The sequence below is a fragment of the Rhinichthys klamathensis genome, unplaced genomic scaffold (genome assembly GCF_029890125.1).
Source record: "Rhinichthys klamathensis goyatoka isolate OS25496 unplaced genomic scaffold, OSU_Roscu_1.1 h1tg000303l_1, whole genome shotgun sequence".
NCBI classification, from domain to species: domain Eukaryota; kingdom Metazoa; phylum Chordata; class Actinopteri; order Cypriniformes; family Leuciscidae; genus Rhinichthys; species Rhinichthys klamathensis.
The window spans coordinates 3,288,229-3,308,444 of NW_026606822.1; the positions used below are offsets into that span (position 1 = coordinate 3,288,229).

General features: G+C 39.5%; 1 protein-coding gene across 1 annotated transcript in view; it reads left to right on the forward strand.

Annotated features, from left to right (window-relative positions):
* Positions 1-20,216, forward strand: part of uba7 (ubiquitin-like modifier activating enzyme 7) — a 53,664-nt gene that overhangs the window by 13,261 nt on the left and 20,187 nt on the right. Inside the window, exons 21-22 of the mRNA XM_056270529.1 lie at positions 2,141-2,233; positions 2,545-2,736. Coding sequence (XP_056126504.1) covers positions 2,141-2,233; positions 2,545-2,736 — 285 coding nt within the window. The remainder of the gene's footprint in view (positions 1-2,140; positions 2,234-2,544; positions 2,737-20,216) is intronic.

A 20,216-nucleotide genomic window follows, 5' to 3' on the forward strand; every position in this document is an offset into this window, starting at 1 on the left:
CAGACTTGTTGGCGTCCACTCTCAGGTAGGAGGTCTCAGTGGACCACAAAATTGGCCCTGAAACATCCAACCCCGACTGCAGTTTCCATCGACCCTTAACCAGCTCCGTCCATAACAGACGAGAGAAAACAGTCATCCTTTCTGTTGAGACAGATCTTCTTCATAGTACCTCAACGCTGTGACATACTTCTCAAATAGAGGGTGTCCAACGGACAGACAGGTCTTATGAAAAGCGTTGGATGCATGCTGGTTTAGTCAGTGTCCGCTTTGTCGTTTGTCGTGACTGCATGACACATGGGCGTCCTGGGCTTCCACACACACATACAGTACATAGACTGAATGGGCAGCAGTGTCCGAACTACATCTCAGTTGTGTGTTCTGTTAGGAAGAGGATTAGTCTCAGTCTATGTGTTTCTCTGTATGTATCTGTCTTTGATTTTCACAATCTCTTCAGTCTTTAAATCACTCCTGGACTATCTATTCTCCATTTCTCTTTCTCTGGCTGCTTCTAGTCTTGCTTTCTTTGAAGATTAAGCGTCCTGGTATCTGTTTGGAAAAATGTTCATATGGCAACAGTTAGACAAAGGTTTCTGTATACTGCAGGTCCAAAAGTCTAAAACCACATAGAAAATCTGGGATTCAAATAAAGTTTTAGGATTTTAAAACAAACAAAATATATGATGAAGAAGAAATATTTAATATTCTGCTCTCTTTTCTAGGTCACTAATCAAATGTAAGTGAATGAGTGACATCATTTGACTCTTTGAACCAATGGTCAGGTTTTTTTTTTTTTTTTGCTTACACTAAAGCTCAAGACAGTGTTTTAATATCATGGATATACTGTTTTTGTTTATTGAATTATATTTTATTTTTTTATGTTTCCTGTTATAAAAATTGAATAAAATTATAAAAATGTCTCTTTTGTCCCTTAGACCTTTGGGCCCCAGTGTTTGTATCGTATGTCCGTATGCATGTGCAAGTGTGTGCTCGCACTTTTAGCAATGACACATTCTTTGCCAGATTTTTCCAGTGGAATGTGTGTTTGGGGGATTCTGATGGCATCAGGTTGCCAAATTATATACTATGCTCAAACACCCCCGCAGTTACCCTCAACACACCCAATACTTGACAGGCTTTGTAGTGCTGCGGTGCCTGGGGCGTAAGCAGAGTGGCAAAACCTCAACACCAGGGTATCTTAGCATTCCTGCAATATCTAATATCACGCCAAATTTCTTGAGTTATGAATTATGCTTAATGGCTTTTTGGGGTTTTTATTTGCCTTATCTTTAAAAAAGATCACTACGTTTATAAGTATAAGATTTGCAGTTTACACCAGTTGAATCTGGAGCAATTATGGTCCTAAACAAAAAGAGGGGAAATTACATACGAATACAATAGGAGACTGGAAACTATCAATGTTTAAATATGACGCGGTATGATGTTACATCTTTATCTAGTACCTGTTGTACCAAAGTGCACAAACATACCTGTGGGCCAAACAATTTTGTTCCTGTTTTTAAATTCTTCTTATTTTTAATAGAAGACTAAAAGATAACATTCAGCATCACGTTTAAAACACAACAGGTCTTTTCCTCTTTGTGTTTGCCCTATGGTAACAAATGAACAGATGGTAAGTAGGTGTAGATTTGCTGATGGACAAATCAAACTGTGTTTTCCATCCTTGAAAGGAAATTAAAATCAACAGTAAATGATGCTCTTCTATAAATGTCCACACTGCACTGAAAAAATATATTTTTAATGAATATTTTTGTAATTTTTTTACTAAAAATGTCTAAACATCCCTAAAACAGTATTAAATATGAGAAAATATATATAAAATAAATATTAAGTAAATTTACCTAAAGCAAAATTGCAGATGATATTAAGACTTGTTTTAAGAGAATATTTATTGAAGAACATCTTTTAGAGTTTATTTTTCTTTACCCATTTGCAAATCTTGTTTTAAGCAGAACCATCTCTAAATTTAAAAACGAGGAAAAACAATTAGCAGTCTCCAATTATGATTCATGTGTACATAAAAAAAAACAAGATCGAATGCAAGAATGTCCCATTATTAGTGCTTGTAATAATGAAATTGTTTGTGCATTACCATATGCTCTTTTTTATTCTTGTGTTCCAGGATGATGATAGTAATTTCCACATGGATTATATAGTTGCAACATCCAACCTGAGGGCAGAGAACTATGATATACCAACAGCCGACCGCCACAAGGTGAATTTTTGTCTTTGTCAAACAACTCTGCGGTGCTTTTGTTTGCGAGACAAGGTCTAAAGTGATCAACATTCCCCTCTGGGCGTTTGTGTCCTCAGTTTCAGTACATATACAGAACACCCTGAGGAAAGACCTTTTCATTCAACCATAGATTCCATTCCATTTACTTGTACTACTTACCATTAATAGTTTGCATGACATTTTTGCACCCGTGTGAACATGTATTTGTAATTCACGAAGCATGTACCATGTGTATGTAGAAACGTGCATATTTATGTAAATAATATCCCAAACCTTTTTCTCATCTGCAGAGCAAGTTAATTGCTGGCCGCATCATTCCAGCAATCGCCACTACAACAGCTGCGATCGCCGGACTGATGTGTTTGGAGCTCTATAAGCTTGTCCAGGGTCACCGGAAAATCACGTCCTACCGCAACGCATATTTACACTTGGGCACCCAATACTTTGTCTTCTCACAGCCTTGTGCGGCCCCGACAATTACAGTAAGTGACAAAGCTACTCACTTATCACCATCTAACTGTTGTCCAAATGAGTGTGTATTGCTTTTTGTCCTAATTAAGTAACAAACAAGCACAGAGAGGTAGAAGTAGCTCTTAGCTGTTGAATACAGCGTATCATAATGGTTGTACAGCATGTGTATATTGACTATAGGTCTGTATTGGCCCTCCATCTCCAACATAATGGATTTAATTTTACCATGGTTGAGGATTAGCTAAAGCCTATATTAACTATAGTAAAATCACTGTAATGGTTTCATCTAGCTTATTGCTATTTTAAAACAGCAATATAATAAAATAACATTATGTGCTTTATTATTATTATTATTAAATAGCTGATAAAATATGAAATATTAAATATATAATAACATAAAAAAACATGAAATATGAATTAAAAAAAGAATCTAGTTCCTTTTTATAAAGTTAATAGTAATAATAATTTAGAGCTAGAATTATCTGTTTTATTATTACAATGTTTTTACATGCATCACTGTGTTTATGGTCTTTGTTTATTAAAACAATTTGTTCTCTAGACTGATATTTGAACAAAGACTAATATGTTGTTAGTTAGAGTAAGCGTGCTAGTTAAAAGACTTCTGTTCCCAATAATCACTCTTGTGCAGTGAATAAAAGGGAATGTTTCCTGTGGTTGAGTTCTGTTATGGGGGCTTGGGGTTATGGCTGGGGTGAAAGGGTACAGCATCAGTCTTCTGTCTGGGTCTAGATCACTGCAGGCTTTAGTTAACTTATTTTCATCCTCAGGGGCTTAAACCACTTAGTAACTGTACACTCACCCCCGCAGACCCCTCACCTGCCAACCTGGTGAGTTTGCTCAGTTTAGGGGACTTCCACTTTCAAAGGGAACACGTTCCAATTTAGAGTTTTTGGACAGACACATGCATGTATTAAAGCAGCAAACCCTCGAAAGTGTTGCATGCAAAATCTGGTGTTTGTGTTTGAGCTGGTGCGCTTATGGGTTTATAACTGTGATCAAGATCTTAGAGACAAAAACATAAGTGAATGGTTCAAGATTTGTGCAGAAAGACTTCAGATGAGGTAATGCAACCCCAGACATGGCCGTCCACACATGGGGGGAGTGTTGTTTCTGCCAACATGTGCAGGGTCAGAGTTGAGGGTAATTTTCACCCAAGGGGACAAGCGGTGAAATGATCTTTGAAACACACAAGCTCAGGTTACTTGTGTGATGTCACCATTTTCTGGAGTGCTCCTTTCTCAAAACACTCAGCAGAACCAATAATTTTTGGATTACAAGAACATGCAGTTGCCCTGAAAAGTATTTGGACACTAAAGCCCACATATGTATGAATGTCATTGCATTAAATATAACCTGACAAGTCAATTCGGCGATTTTTGGTGGATGATGTATGAAGTCAGTTCACCTCAAGTTCACACAGGTGTCCTATAGCAGAGGAACCACAGGTGTAGTTCTTCACTTTAACCAACAACATGTTCCACTAACTTTCACAACCACAAAGTGTCACAATGATTTTTCTCTTTATTTTGAAGAGTATGTCTATTGCTTTATCATTTAAAACCTAACCATTTTTGTGATGCAATACCATTCAAATTTTTGGGGTCGGTTGCGATTTTTAAGAAGTCTCTGCATTCATTTGATTAAAAAAAATATGGTAATAAAACAGTAATATTGTGAAATAATGTTAAAATTTGCCATAACTATTTGCATTAAATTATAATACATTTTTAAAATGCAATTTATTCCTGTGATGCAAAGCTGAATTTTCAGTATCATTACTCCAGTCTTCAGTGTCACATGATCCTTCAGAAATCATTCTAATATGATGATTTGCTGCTCAAGAAACATTAACTATTATTATTATTAATGTTGAAAACGGTTGTACTGATTAATATTTTTGTGGAAACTGCTACATTTTTACTGTCTTTACTATCACTTTTGGTCAATTTAATGCATCCTTGCTGAATAAACAATTAATAAAACGACAGCAACATTTGAATGGTAGTCTATATTTTGAGTGGTAGTCTTTATTTTGCTTAGCGTGGATGTGCTAACTTCCTTAATTTTAAGTGTGACATTTTTGGAACCACTGAGTTGGAAAATGTTGGTGTCTAGAAGTTTAAACTTTCAGCTTTTTACTTTTTCCATCCTTTTTGTTTTGTTTGCATACCTTTTTCATATGACTGGCACAGTTTTCACTAGTCTTTTCCAAGTCCAGGATGTGCAAAAAGTTTCCACACACGGGACGAGTTAAGAGTGTGCTAGAGCATGCTTTATTTTGTAATACTGATACGTGGTGGAAAACAAATTATTGAGTCGATTGGTTAGCATTTCCATTTTAGACTGGTAGTGATATGGTAGTTGCCAAATGGGGTTTTGTCAGCTGTCAGTGTATTAAATTGAGCTGTGGAAATATCTATTAGTATCTTTTCCAGCAATGTGGCTTCCATTTGGATTTTGTTATGGATTTAGAAGAAAGATAACAGGAAAGACACACTTATTCAGATGGATCAGAAATGCATAATAGTCAGTTGCTTGATTAAAAATAACATTTAAGTCACATTGTCACAAAAAAAAACATACAAATTATGGAAATTTGACATGCCACATACTAAGAGGGTTCTAAATCTTGTCTTAGGCAAGACTGATATACTCGAGGCTTCCTGTTTTCTATCAAGGACATCCTCTTCAACTGCCTCCACTATTGTTACTCTCTCAGTCTCAAGACAGTTTCAGAGAACTCGTTTATCAATCTTTTTTGTCATGAGAATGACTTGGATTAGTATTACAGACATTATTTTGGACTGAATAATTTTTGTCTTTTATAAAACTAATTTACACTACTCACAATAGCAGTTTTTATATTTGATTCATTAAAAGTGTAAAGCCCATGTAATATCTTAAGTCCACATTGATTGTGGAAAGCAGTCCATTTAGCCCAGTTTTTCTGACTATGCATCAGTATTTTACCTTGGCATTTTTGTTTTCCAGCATTCTGTGTGCAGTGCTACCATGTGAACTGTGCCTTCATCAGAAATGATACTAGAAAGGGCTCTGCCTGGGGTTCTTGCTGTGCATGCTTCAGGTCCTTATTAGCAGCCTCTCAAGGCAGTTTATGAGCCTCATGTGTCTGTCGTAAACCTGCAGAAAAGACCAGCATGTGTTTTCTTTTAGATGCTGGTCGTCAGCATGGGATGCTGGTGTGCTTGTGTCTCCACTGATCGCTTGTGTGAGTCTAGTTCCTCTGAAGTGTCTTTCCCTCTACTTCCTAAACACCTTTTTGTCCTTTCCACATTCGCCTTTGGCTTGCTTAATGGGACTTAAACCCACAATTCTCTTTAAAGAGCACTAAACAAATACAAGGACTTGCTATAGATTTGATAGGTTTCATTCGAAGGTTTTGTATACTGTAGATTTCATCATTGAATGTCATTGCAGCAAAACCACTTTTTTTCTTAAAACCTATTGGTTTGGACATTCATCAAGTACAGGGTTAATCAGTGCTTATATTTTAAAGTAAATGGGCCTTCATGTTTTAACCTGCTTCTGTTAATAAATCGATTTCTGGCAGCTTGGCTTTTCACCTGTAGGCATTAATATGAGGGTTCTTATAGATGAAGCAAACATCTGGCAGTGCTTGTAACTCTTTAGATGATTAGATTTCTCCTTATAGTCACAGTGAATACATTTTTGTCTTGTTGAGTCATCTTGTGCTATTCATGACTTACAGGGATTCAGTAATATTCATTATTATGATATATAATGCAGTTCAAAAGTTTACTCTCAGTAAGTTTTTATTTGTATTGTTTCAAACAAGTCTCTTATGCTCACCAAGACTGCATTTACAGTATGTGATAATAAAAAAACAGTAAAAACAATAACATTTTGAAATATTATTACAATTTTAAAGAACTGTTTTCTATTTTAAAATGTAATTTATTCCTGTGATCAAATCTGAACTTTCAGCTTCATTACTCCAGTCTTCAGTGTCACATGAGCCTTCAGAAATCATTCTAATATGATGCTCAAGAAACATTTCTTATTATTATCAATGTTGAAAACAGTTGTGCTACTTTTTTTGTGGAAACAGTGAAACTTTTTTCAGGATTCTTAAATTAACAGAAAGTTTAAAAGAACAGCAATTATTTGAAATAGAATCCTTTTGTAACATTATAAATCCCTTTACTGTAACTTTTTATCCTTGCTGAATAAAAATATTAATTTCATTAATATAAAATCTTCATGTAGTCTTCAAGTTTTCATGTAGGTTTCTTTCATATGATTCTATTCTATGGGTTTTACTTAATATTTCCCTTTGTCAAGTGTTGAAGCATATAATGAATAGTTTATTGTGGTCTAGTTTTGCTATCCATCTTTGCATAATCTAAAAGCGTTTTGGTACAGTACTTGATCTAAATACCTCTCTAGGGTGCAGGTGCAAGGTGAGGAATCTGAGATGTACTTTTAAATGTGACAATCATGCAGGTGAAATGCTTAAAAGAACAGCAAAATAGAATGCAATGACCAAAGATGTCCATCTGATGCATGTCTAACAATTTAAAAACAGCACAAATTGAACTTTTTCCCTCTCACTTACATAATGTATTAGTTGTGTCTGCTGGTCTTGTAGACCAAATGGAGCAGAGAGCTATGAGGTGAGAGCATTTATTTGGATATGACCTGTGGGCCACCTTATTTGGCCATTGATGAATTACGGCTGGTTGGAAAGAGAGAGAACGAAAGAAGAAAATAGTGAGGAGGCAGAAAGAGAAGCCTGCAGTAATGACAGCTATTTCCTGCCATCGCAGGAAGCTCCTCTATTAGAACCAGATTTCCTTGAGCTCCTATGAGACTGCCTTTTTATTCCTTTAATCATTCACAGCTTCTTAAAGAGAGAGCAAGTAAGAAAGAAGGGGGCTGTGGGGAGAAATGGAGGTTTCAAAGCCCATCTGCTCAACCCCAAAGCTTCTCTCCATTTCTTTGTTCTCAAGCATTCCCTTTTTGATGGAGTTTCAAAACTTTACTTGTTCATTCACTCTTAGTCTTTCTGTGTTTACTGTAGAGCGCACTCACTTGTATAATCAGCTCATACAATAGAGCTGTGCTGTGTCATCAGTGAGCAATTGGTCTTGGTTAAAGCTTTCTCTAGTTAGCGATGCACAAACAGAGCATTCTAACCACTTCACATGAGGACGTCTTGAAGTTTTAAGGAGGATCATGCACATGTTTAATGTATTACAAAATTTGAGCTCATGCACAATTTAAAGATATGGATTTAGCATAAAATACACCGATTAATGCTTCCTGTAATGTCTATTGGAGTTCGCTTTCTTTAGGTATATGTTTTTGCAGCGATGTTGAATAGAATGGAAACTTTTCATTAACCACAAGAATTGATTACAAGAATATATTTACACTTATAGTAAATTTTAGAAATAAATAAATACTTTTATTCAGCATGGATGCATTGGATTGATCAAAAGTGACAATAAAGAAATGTATAATGTTACAAAAATTATTAAGCAGAAAAACGTCTCAGGTTACGTATGTAACCCTGGTTCCCTGAGAGGGAACGAGACGCTGCGTTTGAGACGCGGTGGGAACGCTCTGCGTGATTGCGTCATGAAGCACGTGTAAAATCAGTCCAATGGAAGCCCGATACGTCATAGGTGACGTCATAGACCAGGAAACTATAAAGCACCCTTGAAAACAGACCGCGACAGCTTCTGAAAAGTCTGAAGTAAGTCGATCAGGGTATGCAGGAAGTATGGCAGGCAAACGCAGCGTCTCGTTCCCTCTCAGGGAACCAGGGTTACATACGTAACCTGAGACGTTCCCTTTCAAGGGAACTTCGAGCTGCGTTTGAGACGCGGTGGGAACCCCATACCCACTACGCCATAGTGACAAATGCCCGTTCTGTGTGAAGTCCTTGCGCACACTAAGAAGCAAGCAACCTCGCCCCAGGAGTGGAGAGGTCAAGGTCATAAAACCTGACAAATGTATGTGGAGAGGACCAACCTGCCGCATTACAAATGTCAAGAAGGGAAACACCCGAAATTAAGGCCGTAGAGGCCGCCATACTCCTTGTAGAATGGGCCCGTACAGCCATAGGTGAAGGCTGACCGGCCGCTTCATAAGCCAATGATATAGCCTCAACTATCCATTTGCTCATAACCTGTTTAGATGCAGGGCACCCTCTTCTGAGTGACCCAAAACATACAAATAACTGCTCTGACTTACGCCACAGGGCAGCTCTGTGAACGTAGGCATCCAATGCCCAAACTGGACATAACAGGTTCAGTTGTTCCTGATCTGGGGTATTAAAAGGTGGAGGATAAAAGGCCTGCAACACTATTGGGCCCCTAACATTAACTGGGACCTTAGGAATATAACCCGGTCTAGGGTATAGAAATGCTTTCACCATACCAGGTGCAAATTCCAGACATGACGGAGCAACCGACAGGGCATGCAAATCTCCAATTCTCTTGATAGATGAAATAGCAAGGAGAAATAAAGCTTTCAAAGTGAGGAATTTTTCTGAAACCTCTTCAATAGGCTCGAAGGGAGCCAGAGCCAGACCCTCAAGTACAATGGCTAAATCCCAAGCCGGTGCTCTAGAGTGCAGTGCAGGTCTCAACCTCAATGTACCACGGAGAAAACGAGTAATCAGAGGATCTCTCCCAAAAGAAGTACCCCCCAGAGGGGTATGATAGGCCGAAATAGCCGCCACATAAACTTTTAAGGTGGAAGGAGATAATCCAGCAGAGAAACGGTCTTGCCGAAAATCGAGAACTGAACCAACAGGGCAGTTAACAGGATCTAACTGACGCTCACCACACCAGGTGGAGAATAATTTCCATTTCAGTGCATACAGTCTTCTCGTGGAAGGAGCTCTGGAATGGAGAATGTCTCAACGACCTCAGTCGAGAGACTGGATTCTATGAGCCTGGCCCCCTCAGAGGCCAGGCCCACAGTTTCCACAACTCCGGTCGAAGGTGAAATATCGTGCCCCCTGCCTGGGACAGCAGGTCCCTCCTGAACGGAATCTCCATGGGAGAGCCGTCCAGAAGAGACAAAGTCCGAGAACCAAACTCGAGTCGGCCAGTACGGGGCTACTAGTAGCAGATGAGCCCCTTCCCGGCGAACCCTCTCCAGAACCTCCGGGAGCATAGATATCGGGGGAAATGCGTACAGGTGCAGCCTCGGCCACACCTGCACCATCGCATCCAGTCTGAGAAGAGCTGGCTGCGTGAGGGGGAACCATATAGAGCAATGCGTTGTACAAACGATGTGAAAGGTCGACTTGACTTTAGTTAGACCAAAGTTCTCCCTAAGAAGCTCCACCACCTCGGGGTGAAGTCTCCAATCCCCTGGGCCTCAGCCCCTGCCTCAACAGGATATCTGCTCTGATATACGAGACCACCAGTGTGTTGTCCGCCATTCGCCGAGCAACCACTCATGATCGCCCCCACTTGTGAGGGAAGCATCCGTCGATAGCAATATGCGTCGACAAGAAGCCCCCAACACTGGGCCTGGGCGAGGAACCAAGGTTCTTCCACATGACCGAAGCACGAAGGCATAGCCGCGTGACTTTGATCATGCGAAAACGTATTTCCCCTCGGAGAAAAACCCCTTGGTCCTGAGCCACCACTGCAGGGGTCTCATGAACAGAAGGCCAAAAGTAATACGTTGGACGCAACTGCCATGAGACCCACCCGTCTGAAACTGTTTCACAGTGAGTGACTGGCCTAGATATACCCCATTACGGCTGTAAGAATTGCTACACCTAGAAAAGTGGTCCTCAGAGCACACTCTTCTTGGCGTTGAGAGGCAACTCCAACATCCTTAATGAGACAGAACGACATCTCGATGCCGAACTGCCATAAACTCAGATTGAGCTAGGAACAACCAATCATTGATGTAGTATAATACGCGAATGCCCTGGAGTCTCAGAAGAGCCAGAGCTGCATCCACGCATACTGTAAAGGTGTGGGGTAATAAACCTAGGCCGAATGGAAGAACCCGATAATGGTATGCTTCGCCCCCGAAAGCAAACCTCGGGAACCTCCCTCATCCTCTTTCGGAAACAATGAAGTAATGGCTGTCTGCTGGGAGGAGGAACCCCTTCTACAGCTCCTTTTGCAGAAGTGACAGTACTTCCTGCTCCATAACCAAAGCCTGCTCGGGGTCCACCAATGAGAGGAGGACCCCTAGAAATCTGGGCGAACGAGAACCGAACTGAATTCTGAAACCCTTTTCTATAGTGTGCAGGACCCACTGAGAAATATGTGGCAGTAGTTTCCACGCTGCCAGAAATTTACTAGGGGAACCAGTCTCTCAAGACTGGCCTCTGGATTTGTTTGAACAGTCACTACGGCGCCCTGAAGCGGCGAACCGGCAGGGAACAACCGAACTGACCATTCTACGACCCTCCTCAGAGGATCGTATGGGGATGCTGACACCTCGGTGCCCTGAACGGCGAACCGGCAGGGAACAACCGAACTGGCAGCGCTGCAACCCTCCTCAAAGAGTTGCACCCCAGAGGAAAAACGATTTCTCAAAACCGTCCCTTGGTTGAACAGTCACTACGGTGCCCTGAAGCGGCGAACCGGCAGGGAACAACCGAACTGACCGCTCTACGATCCTCCTCGAAGGATCGTATGGGGACGCTGACACCTCGGTGCCCTGAACGGCGAACCGGCAGGGAACAACCGAACTGGCAGCGCTGCGACCCTCCTCAGAGAGTCGCACCCCAGAGGTCGCCGAGGAGAAACGATTTCTCAAAACCGTCCCTGCCCCGGAGGAGCCCTCAGAAGCCTGATAGCCTCGTTTTCTTGCGACAGGACTTCTTGTCTAAGCTTTATTAGAGATGATGACAGTCCTCAGATCTTGCCTACCTCTAACTAGCTTAGTTCCTACGACCCTCCTCGGAGGATCGTTGAAAAAAGCAGGCACTTCGGCGCCCTGAAACGGCGAACCGGCAGGGAAACCGAACTGACTGCTCTTCTTTTATTTGAAGGCTCGTTTGGGGACACTGACACCTTGGTGCCCTGAAACGGCGAACCGGCAGGGAAACCGAACTGGCAGTACTGCGACCCTCCTCAGAGAGTCGCACCCCAAAGGGTGCTGAGGAGAAACGATTTCTCAAAACCGTCCCTACCCCAGAGGGGACCACCCTTAGAAGCCAGATCGCCTCGGCGTCAGGGCTTCTCCTTTGTCAAAGCTATTTTAGAGATAAAACAGTCCTCAGATCTTGCATGTCTCTAACTGGCTAGACTGCGACCGCCACCCAGGTACCCCTCAATTGCGGAGGAGCCCGAATGGCGACGCTCTGTTTTGCACTTTGTGCTGAGAGGAGCATAATAGTTCTCAGGAACATTAGATTGGTGAGGAAGAAACCTCTGGAACGCCGCTGAATGGTTTATTTCTTAGTTTTCTTGAAAGCGGAGCGTCCAGAAGAACAGACATAATTATATCTTTATTTTCCTTTATCTTTATATCAGAAAAACTTACATATATATATATACATATATATCACTCTGCGGCCACCAGCAGGAAACAACCGAACTGGCAGCGCTGCGACCCTCCTCAGAGAGTCGCCCCTCACATTCATCCATGTCCTTATATACTCTACCCACCAGCGCTGCCCAATAAAAATGTACTCATTATTAAGATGGCTGGTGGGTAACGTCGGGGTTAATAACGATAACGCCGACTCGGGAGAGAGAAAGCTCGCAAGCGTCTCTTTAACCCGAGGCAATGTCATACTATGATACTTAATACCCAAACATTACTATAGTCAGACATCTGGGGATTAAACACATAAAATACAAACCGGTTTATTCCACGATCTCGACACCTCAGTGTGGAGATAGGGAAAAACCACAGTCCCCGACGAGGAGGCTGAGATACAGAGTTTTCCTGTTTTAAGATACAGTTCATCTAACAAACTCTTCTTTATTTTCAATCTCATAATGTTCAGCTGGCCAGTAAATATTTAACTGGCAACAGCACTAGATAAAACCTCCTTTTTTTCTTTAAAAAAGCTCCTCTTTATTCAACAGAGTTATGAGCTGGAAAATGTATTCATTGAAAACTCAAACATCTGCCTTTTTAAAAAGATTTGTATTTGTTTTCTTTCTTTTTAAACAAAACACTAACGATACCAATTCCTCGGAACTGGAAATCGCAGCACACTAGTGAAGGGTTGGTCAAAATCCCTTGCCTCTTCAAATACATATATAATCATATATCATTTTGAATGGTTATATACTTCCTTTATAAAAATCAATAATCAAATATATTCATTATCACATAATAATTTTTATATTCTTGTGCTTGTGAAATTATATTTTCTTAAATGCATGGATGCAAGTAACCAGTTTCTTTTAGGTGCATTCCAATCTTACTTTGAGATTGCACTTAGTACACGCAGGACACGAAGGCCACGTAACCCACAAGGCCGTTTGTCTCTTTCTCTGGGATCAGTAGAAAGGTTAGAGGGTCCTAAAGGCAGCGTGGACACATATGATCCTTCGTTGGACATATGGTCAAGCTATATTGAGCGTTACTATCAAACTTTAATTGTTGTATTAAAATGTATTCTTTGCAGTATATTTCCTTCCTTGGGAGTAAATGTCAGTGATCTGTTTTTCTCCCAAACGAGTGAATGTTTTAGCATTATGTTTTGGTATACTTAACTGATAATAGGGAGCTCAGACTCTCTTCAGCCTTGATGGGAGCTGTTATTTGCTAGTGTCTGTTATTTGTGTGTGTGTGCGTATGACATTCTATGTAGGTTCTGGACGGTCGGACCAGACACCCCGGCGCCCTTCTCTAACCTGCGAGGCCACCACAGACCTAAATCCAATGAGTGGACGACAACTATCTTACTAATGGCGATAGGCACCCCTATCTCCTCACATGTGTTAAATTGTTTAGGCTCTTAATGTTTCTTAGCCAATGAGAATCATTCAGCCTGTAAGCAATGACGTAGCTTAGACCTTGGAAATGGTATAACTGCTGTGATCTTTGTAACTGTAAGCGGGGCGGCCTACGAACTCCTGTGTGAGTCTTGAAGCTGACTTCTGCTGATGAAAATGCAAACTATCTTCAGTAAAACTTTTCTTTAATTTTTTATAATTCTGACTCCGGGTCTTCATTCCTCATATCTGGTTCTGGGTCTTTGACTGTATACCCCTTACAGTTATGGTGGAGGATGCGCTGGCAATTATTCTCGGTGACACCCCTGGCAAATCAACAAACAAGGTAGTAAGCTTTTGTTAATTGTTAGGGCTGTCTGACTGGAGGAGATTTTGAAGGAGAGCGGGAGAGCTTCACTCCGATGAGGCGAGTGAAGCTTCACTCCGATGAGGCGAGTGAAGGAGTAAGTTAATTATACTGCTGACAGTATAAGAAGTCGCTGAGAGCGTCGTTAAGGGTAACGGCAGCAGACAGCGCAAGCGAAGCGTGCTCTGTGGGGGCCCCGCTGGGCATTACTGGTGTAGCACCACCCCAGCAGAGCACGTCCCTGGGCTAGAGGTCCAGTGGCACCGTAAACCTGCTCAATCTCTTCCATCTCAGATAGGGGATCCCCGAACTTAGTGAAGTGAATCAGGCAGTTAGGGATACTAACAATAATAGGGTTGTTTGCCAGGGATGCATCAGGAACAATTCCGAGAGAAAAATTTAAAAAGTTGTGACCCAAATTGGCATGGACCAGTATATGTAACTGTGATTTTGGAGTATACTTTGCAGTTTCATCACGCAGAAGCCAAGCTGTGTTGTTCAAAGATCGCCGCCTCCATTTCTGCAATAACTTCAGGTGAGTATGAACCATGATTAAGATATGGCAGGAAAATGTAATAACTTAATCAGTAACCTGAAGAGTCCTGAAACAAATAGTGAGACAGGAAAAGCAAACGCTGTAAGCAGCTGTGCTCTAAAGCCCTCACTTTAAATAAATTTGCAGAAATGATTAAGTAAATGGTAGTCAGGATTTTGATTCTGATTGGAAATTTAAACAACTTGACTGGCTACAAACAAACAAAGAAACAGAAAAATTAAAATGTTTAGCCTCGTATTGCTTACGATGATTACAAGAAGCAAGTGAAAGAAATTCTGGGTCAGGGATAATTTCCCTCGACAAGCGACTAAAGTTAAACAGACACTTTGTGAAAACAATATTTTGCAGCTTATGAAAATTAATGTTCTGCCAATAATAATGATGAAGATTATGATTGGGCTATTATGATTAAATCCGCCACTGGTGGACTGTAAAAGAATACAGAGAACTGCTTAATCAGTGGCTCTGTTTACATTCCTGAATGGGACACACTGCTTCAAGGGTGTGATACTGTAGTTGAGGCTGAAACAAATTCACCAGATGACAGAGAGTGTTTTAATGGTGGTCATCAGGAGGACCATTTAATACGTAACTGTAAATTCCCACCGAGAAGGTGTTTAAAAATGTGATAAAATGACAACACATTTCTGGTAATAATATTGGTTTGAAAGTAGATCAGTGTTTAAATGACGACAGTGACATTTTTCGTCTGAGAAATAAGAGATAAAACAAGGTCAAAAGATTGAAGTCTTAAAGTGAATCCTTTTGAAGAAAAGATCTATAATAGTAATTTTTATAAGTTGATGTAAAATTAATGACTCCAACAAATGTGAGTTGCAGAATATATAAAAGTAACTAAAAGGATGATTGTGTTGCCATTAAAATTTTTAAAAAGGTTTTAGATGATATAGAGAGACTAATCTCACAGATGATTTACAATAACTGCAAAAGTATCACAAGCAGAGAGTGCTTGCCTCGTCAAACTTAGTGTGAATCCTAATTGGAGATTGATAAACTCCAAGAGAAAACTTAAGTCAAATATTAAGTTATGGTAATTGAGAACTTGACAACTAAAATTGAGATTGAGAAATGTGAAACGTTATTGAGAACTAAAATAATTATTTTTATGTAAGAACAAATAAGCAAAAGCAGTACTGGATTAACAGTTGCTAAATGCTGATTAAACAAACAGCTTGAAAAGTTGACCATGAAAGAACTAGAAGCTGATGTTTTGCTTTCAAAAGATAAGTTTGTTATTGGCTGTAATGAAACAGTTTGCTTATCTGAATCTGATGTGTGCTGTGGCTGAAACTGCCAGTGCAACAGACTCAATCTGAGTGGAAATTTGTAATGCCTAAATTTCCTGATGTGTGGGCAAAAGACAAATATAAATAATATGTTTATTTGAAACCGTATGTAATTTCTGGCAAAGATGCCTTAAGCTGGGATAGAGTTAAAAGATGATAGATAAATGTTTGATGTTAGAAGTATATGAGAGAGCAGTGTACCATCCAATAGAGTCTCAGAGTCTCTCTCATTCAATGAGTCAGCTAAAAGCTGGTATCTGTGATAATGTGTAAAGCACAGTGTTTCAGTTGAAGGATCATAGACACAGAGATGTTTTAAAAATAAAACTGAATGACTTTAAAGAAGTATTTAAAATAATAATACAGATAGAGATGACATTTTGATTAGGTTAATTTAGGACCAGTAACTTCTTTGTCTGATCTTAGTCCCCACCATGAAACGGGGGAGGGGCCGACGGAAATGTACACTGAATGTACGGTTGTGATCTGAATTCAATGAGTATAATCCAAGTAGCTAGGTTGCTGCTTTTAAGATAGTTAATGGATTTAAGTGATTAAATACTGTTGTTCTGACCTGTCTCCCTATGTGAACACTATTAGGCAATCCGAATGGCTCTGGTGACTCTTGAACGTGCCTTTCCTAAGCTCTAGAAAACAGCTGAGTTCTGTTGAAGCAAACAGCCTGTGATGGGAAAGAGCGGTCACCAGTGGGCACGAGTGGCTACTCAATGACGGGTAAGACCTTCTATTGGCCAGACAGGGGGCAACCCAAGCCAGAGTGGATCACGTAAAGTCACTGGGCATCTCAAGATGGAGGTGTGTTATGTGAGAAAGGTATGAGAGTGGAGCGGATGACTGTGAGGCCAGCAGCATCCTTTATCGTTAGGGCGGATGAGCTGTGAGGAGTTACAGACAGTCTGACCCAGAAACGTGATGTTCCTCTAATACCAATCACCAGAAACCGCATTCATTGTATGGCTTGTTTTTTTTATTGTGACAAGCGTCTGCAAATATGCCAGGGGAAAACACCCTGATGGAGATTATAGATAAAGGGCTAACAGAAATGGGCTTTCAAGAGCCAGCTGAGGCCATGAAGTGATTCCCATTAGTTGTTGTGGAGACAGTAGCAAAACTTTTTATGTACTGGTTTGCCTTATGGGCAAGGAAAATCATAGTGATGATTTTGAACTAATAGGTCTATGACATAGTTTTAACTCCTGAAGGTCGTTAGACATGGTGGTGGCTAAAGATGAAGACAGCTTTTGTAGATTTGAGAAAAGTCTGGATAACAAGGTGAATGGTCAAAGGTTATTGTAATTAATTTAATATTACATTATGTCTAAGTTACAGCCTTAGAAGGCTGTTGAAAAAGATTATTTATTTATAGTGAGAGAGACTGCTTGAGCAGAGGAAGGGATGGTAACTGTGTCTGTCTTTCCATTATTGGCCTGCTAGAGCAAGCTGAAGCAAAATAATGATAATGAAACAAAACAACCCAGCTGACCTTGTTAAATTCTAATGAATAATGAACAAGACATGCTTTGAAACTGGTTGGGAGACCATGTAAAATTAGGTAGAAGCTACCGGAAAATGGGAAGTTTAAAATCTTATTTAAAATTTAAATCTTTTAGCAATAATATAAAGAAAAATTAACATTGAAAATGAACAGTTAACATATGTGTGTCTAGTATGAGTGCGTATGATGGTGACAGCACTTTATGTCTTGTATGTATTAGTTTGGGGTACTATTATTTCCTGATTTTGAGGATATTGTGTCATTAACCTCTGGAATTAGTGTTTTATCATTACAGATGGGTTAAGTGAAATGACCAACTTTAGAAAAGTTGATAATTCTAAGTCAATCTGATGAAAAGACAATGCAGAACATGGGACGAGCTTTAATTGGAGTGGTTTTCCAGCTCTGTCTGCTATTGGTAATTATGAATGCTTTTGTCATTTATGATATTGAACTGAATTACTCTCTGGATTAGTATTTTATATAAATTGGAATTGTAAAGAAGATTGCCGTCCATTATGGGGTAAAACTCTTGTCTAAATTCAACTGAGGGTCTAAATTTAAATAGACAACTAGGTGGGATCATAAGGATAAACGTAGGAAAAAATATATATATATATAGACTTGACGGCAGAGAGACAAAGTGACACATTGGCTAAGTCACTATCCAAATTATCCAGAGTGAGCTCCCTCATTTTTATTGAAAGGCCGGAGGGCGAACAAAGAAGGAGTGAATATAACTTCTAAAAAGAAAAGGTTTTATTTCTCAATCCATTAAATGTATGTATGACATTAGATGTCTAAGAAAACTACAATTTAATAAAGGTAAAAAGAGAAAGCAGCTATATGGCTGGCTGGGATCTGAGTAACATAATATTTTGGTTTCTGTAAAACTGTAAAGATAAGCGGAACTGAGACAAATACTGTGAGAAGTAGTTATAATGAAAAATATAGTAGAAGTTGAAGTTAATGATAAGAAAACAAGAGTATTGAAGAATTAATAAAATACCATGATTCCCCTAACGAGGGAACTTTAAGTGTCACTAGGCTGACAGTGGTGAGAGACTCGGATGCAGAAGGAACTGGCATTTAGGGCAAGATGGAAGAAATATAGTAAAAGAAAATGTATGTTATGAAAATACAATTTCTGATAGGATTTATGGAAGTCAAATTAAGTTTAAATGGTATGAAAAAGGTTAGGGTTAGACATTGTATGATTGACAGGGATTCAAGTGATATAAGGATAAGGAATGAACAAAAGCTTTATTAAGCAAAATGGGGAACGATCCTATATTTTAGTGGTAAAATAATGACTGAAATGATGATGTGAATTTGTTTTATTTTATTTCTATTTTTGAAACAAACAAAAAAGCGTATAAGATGTTATACAATTAAAATGGTACATGCTATGTGACTGTAAACTGAAGGATGATTTCAGTAAAGACTTAAAGTGCTTCGATTATTATGGGTCTTAATTATTAATATTTTATTGTTTGTTGTTTATTTTTAGTGAGACAACCATTGTGTTTTAAACCTAAAGGGTCTATAAAAGGGGTAGTGAAAATAATGGATTAACCATCCAACTTTGTTTATAATAAAAGGATTTGGAAATCATAATTTTATAAATAAAAAAAACTAGTGCATATATTCTGGTATTCATGATTATAGACAATGTCTTTATTTAGGATCTGAGTAGTGACTGTGGATCTAGCCCATGCTAGTAGGAATACAGCAATAGTGCTTGCTTATTTAGCCTGGCTTCCAAAGAAAAAATATGTACTTGTTTCGTAATCAGTTATGTGTTTTATAAAAATTTTAACCTGACTGATAAACTGAGGAAGAATGACATTGATGTCCTGTTGTGAGTGGAAGGTGGGAGAGCCTCTTAATGGGGACTGGAATTTTTAGTATCCAGCATGTCCGTGACGAGGTGAAGAGACAAGTGTGACCCGGCAGGGAAGCATGCGTCACCACTCCTCCCTTCCGTAGTGACCTCACTGGTTAGACCAGACGTGGCGGTATTGGACCCCACATTGGTCTAAAACGGGGGACTGAAGGGTTGGTCAAAATCCCTTGCCTCTTCAAATACATATATAATCATATATCATTTTGAATGGTTATATACTTCCTTTATAAAAATCAATAATCAAATATATTCATTATCACATAATAATTTTTATATTCTTGTGCTTGTGAAATTATATTTTCTTAAATGCATGGATGCAAGTAACCAGTTTCTTTTAGGTGCATTCCAATCTTACTTTGAGATTGCACTTAGTACACGCAGGACACGAAGGCCACGTAACCCACAAGGCCGTTTGTCTCTTTCTCTGGGATCAGTAGAAAGGTTAGAGGGTCCTAAAGGCAGCGTGGACACATATGATCCTTCGTTGGACATATGGTCAAGCTATATTGAGCGTTACTATCAAACTTTAATTGTTGTATTAAAATGTATTCTTTGCAGTATATTTCCTTCCTTGGGAGTAAATGTCAGTGATCTGTTTTTCTCCCAAACGAGTGAATGTTTTAGCATTATGTTTTGGTATACTTAACTGATAATAGGGAGCTCAGACTCTCTTCAGCCTTGATGGGAGCTGTTATTTGCTAGTGTCTGTTATTTGTGTGTGTGTGCGTATGACATTCTATGTAGGTTCTGGACGGTCGGACCAGACACCCCGGCGCCCTTCTCTAACCTGCGAGGCCACCACAGACCTAAATCCAATGAGTGGACGACAACTATCTTACTAATGGCGATAGGCACCCCTATCTCCTCACATGTGTTAAATTGTTTAGGCTCTTAAT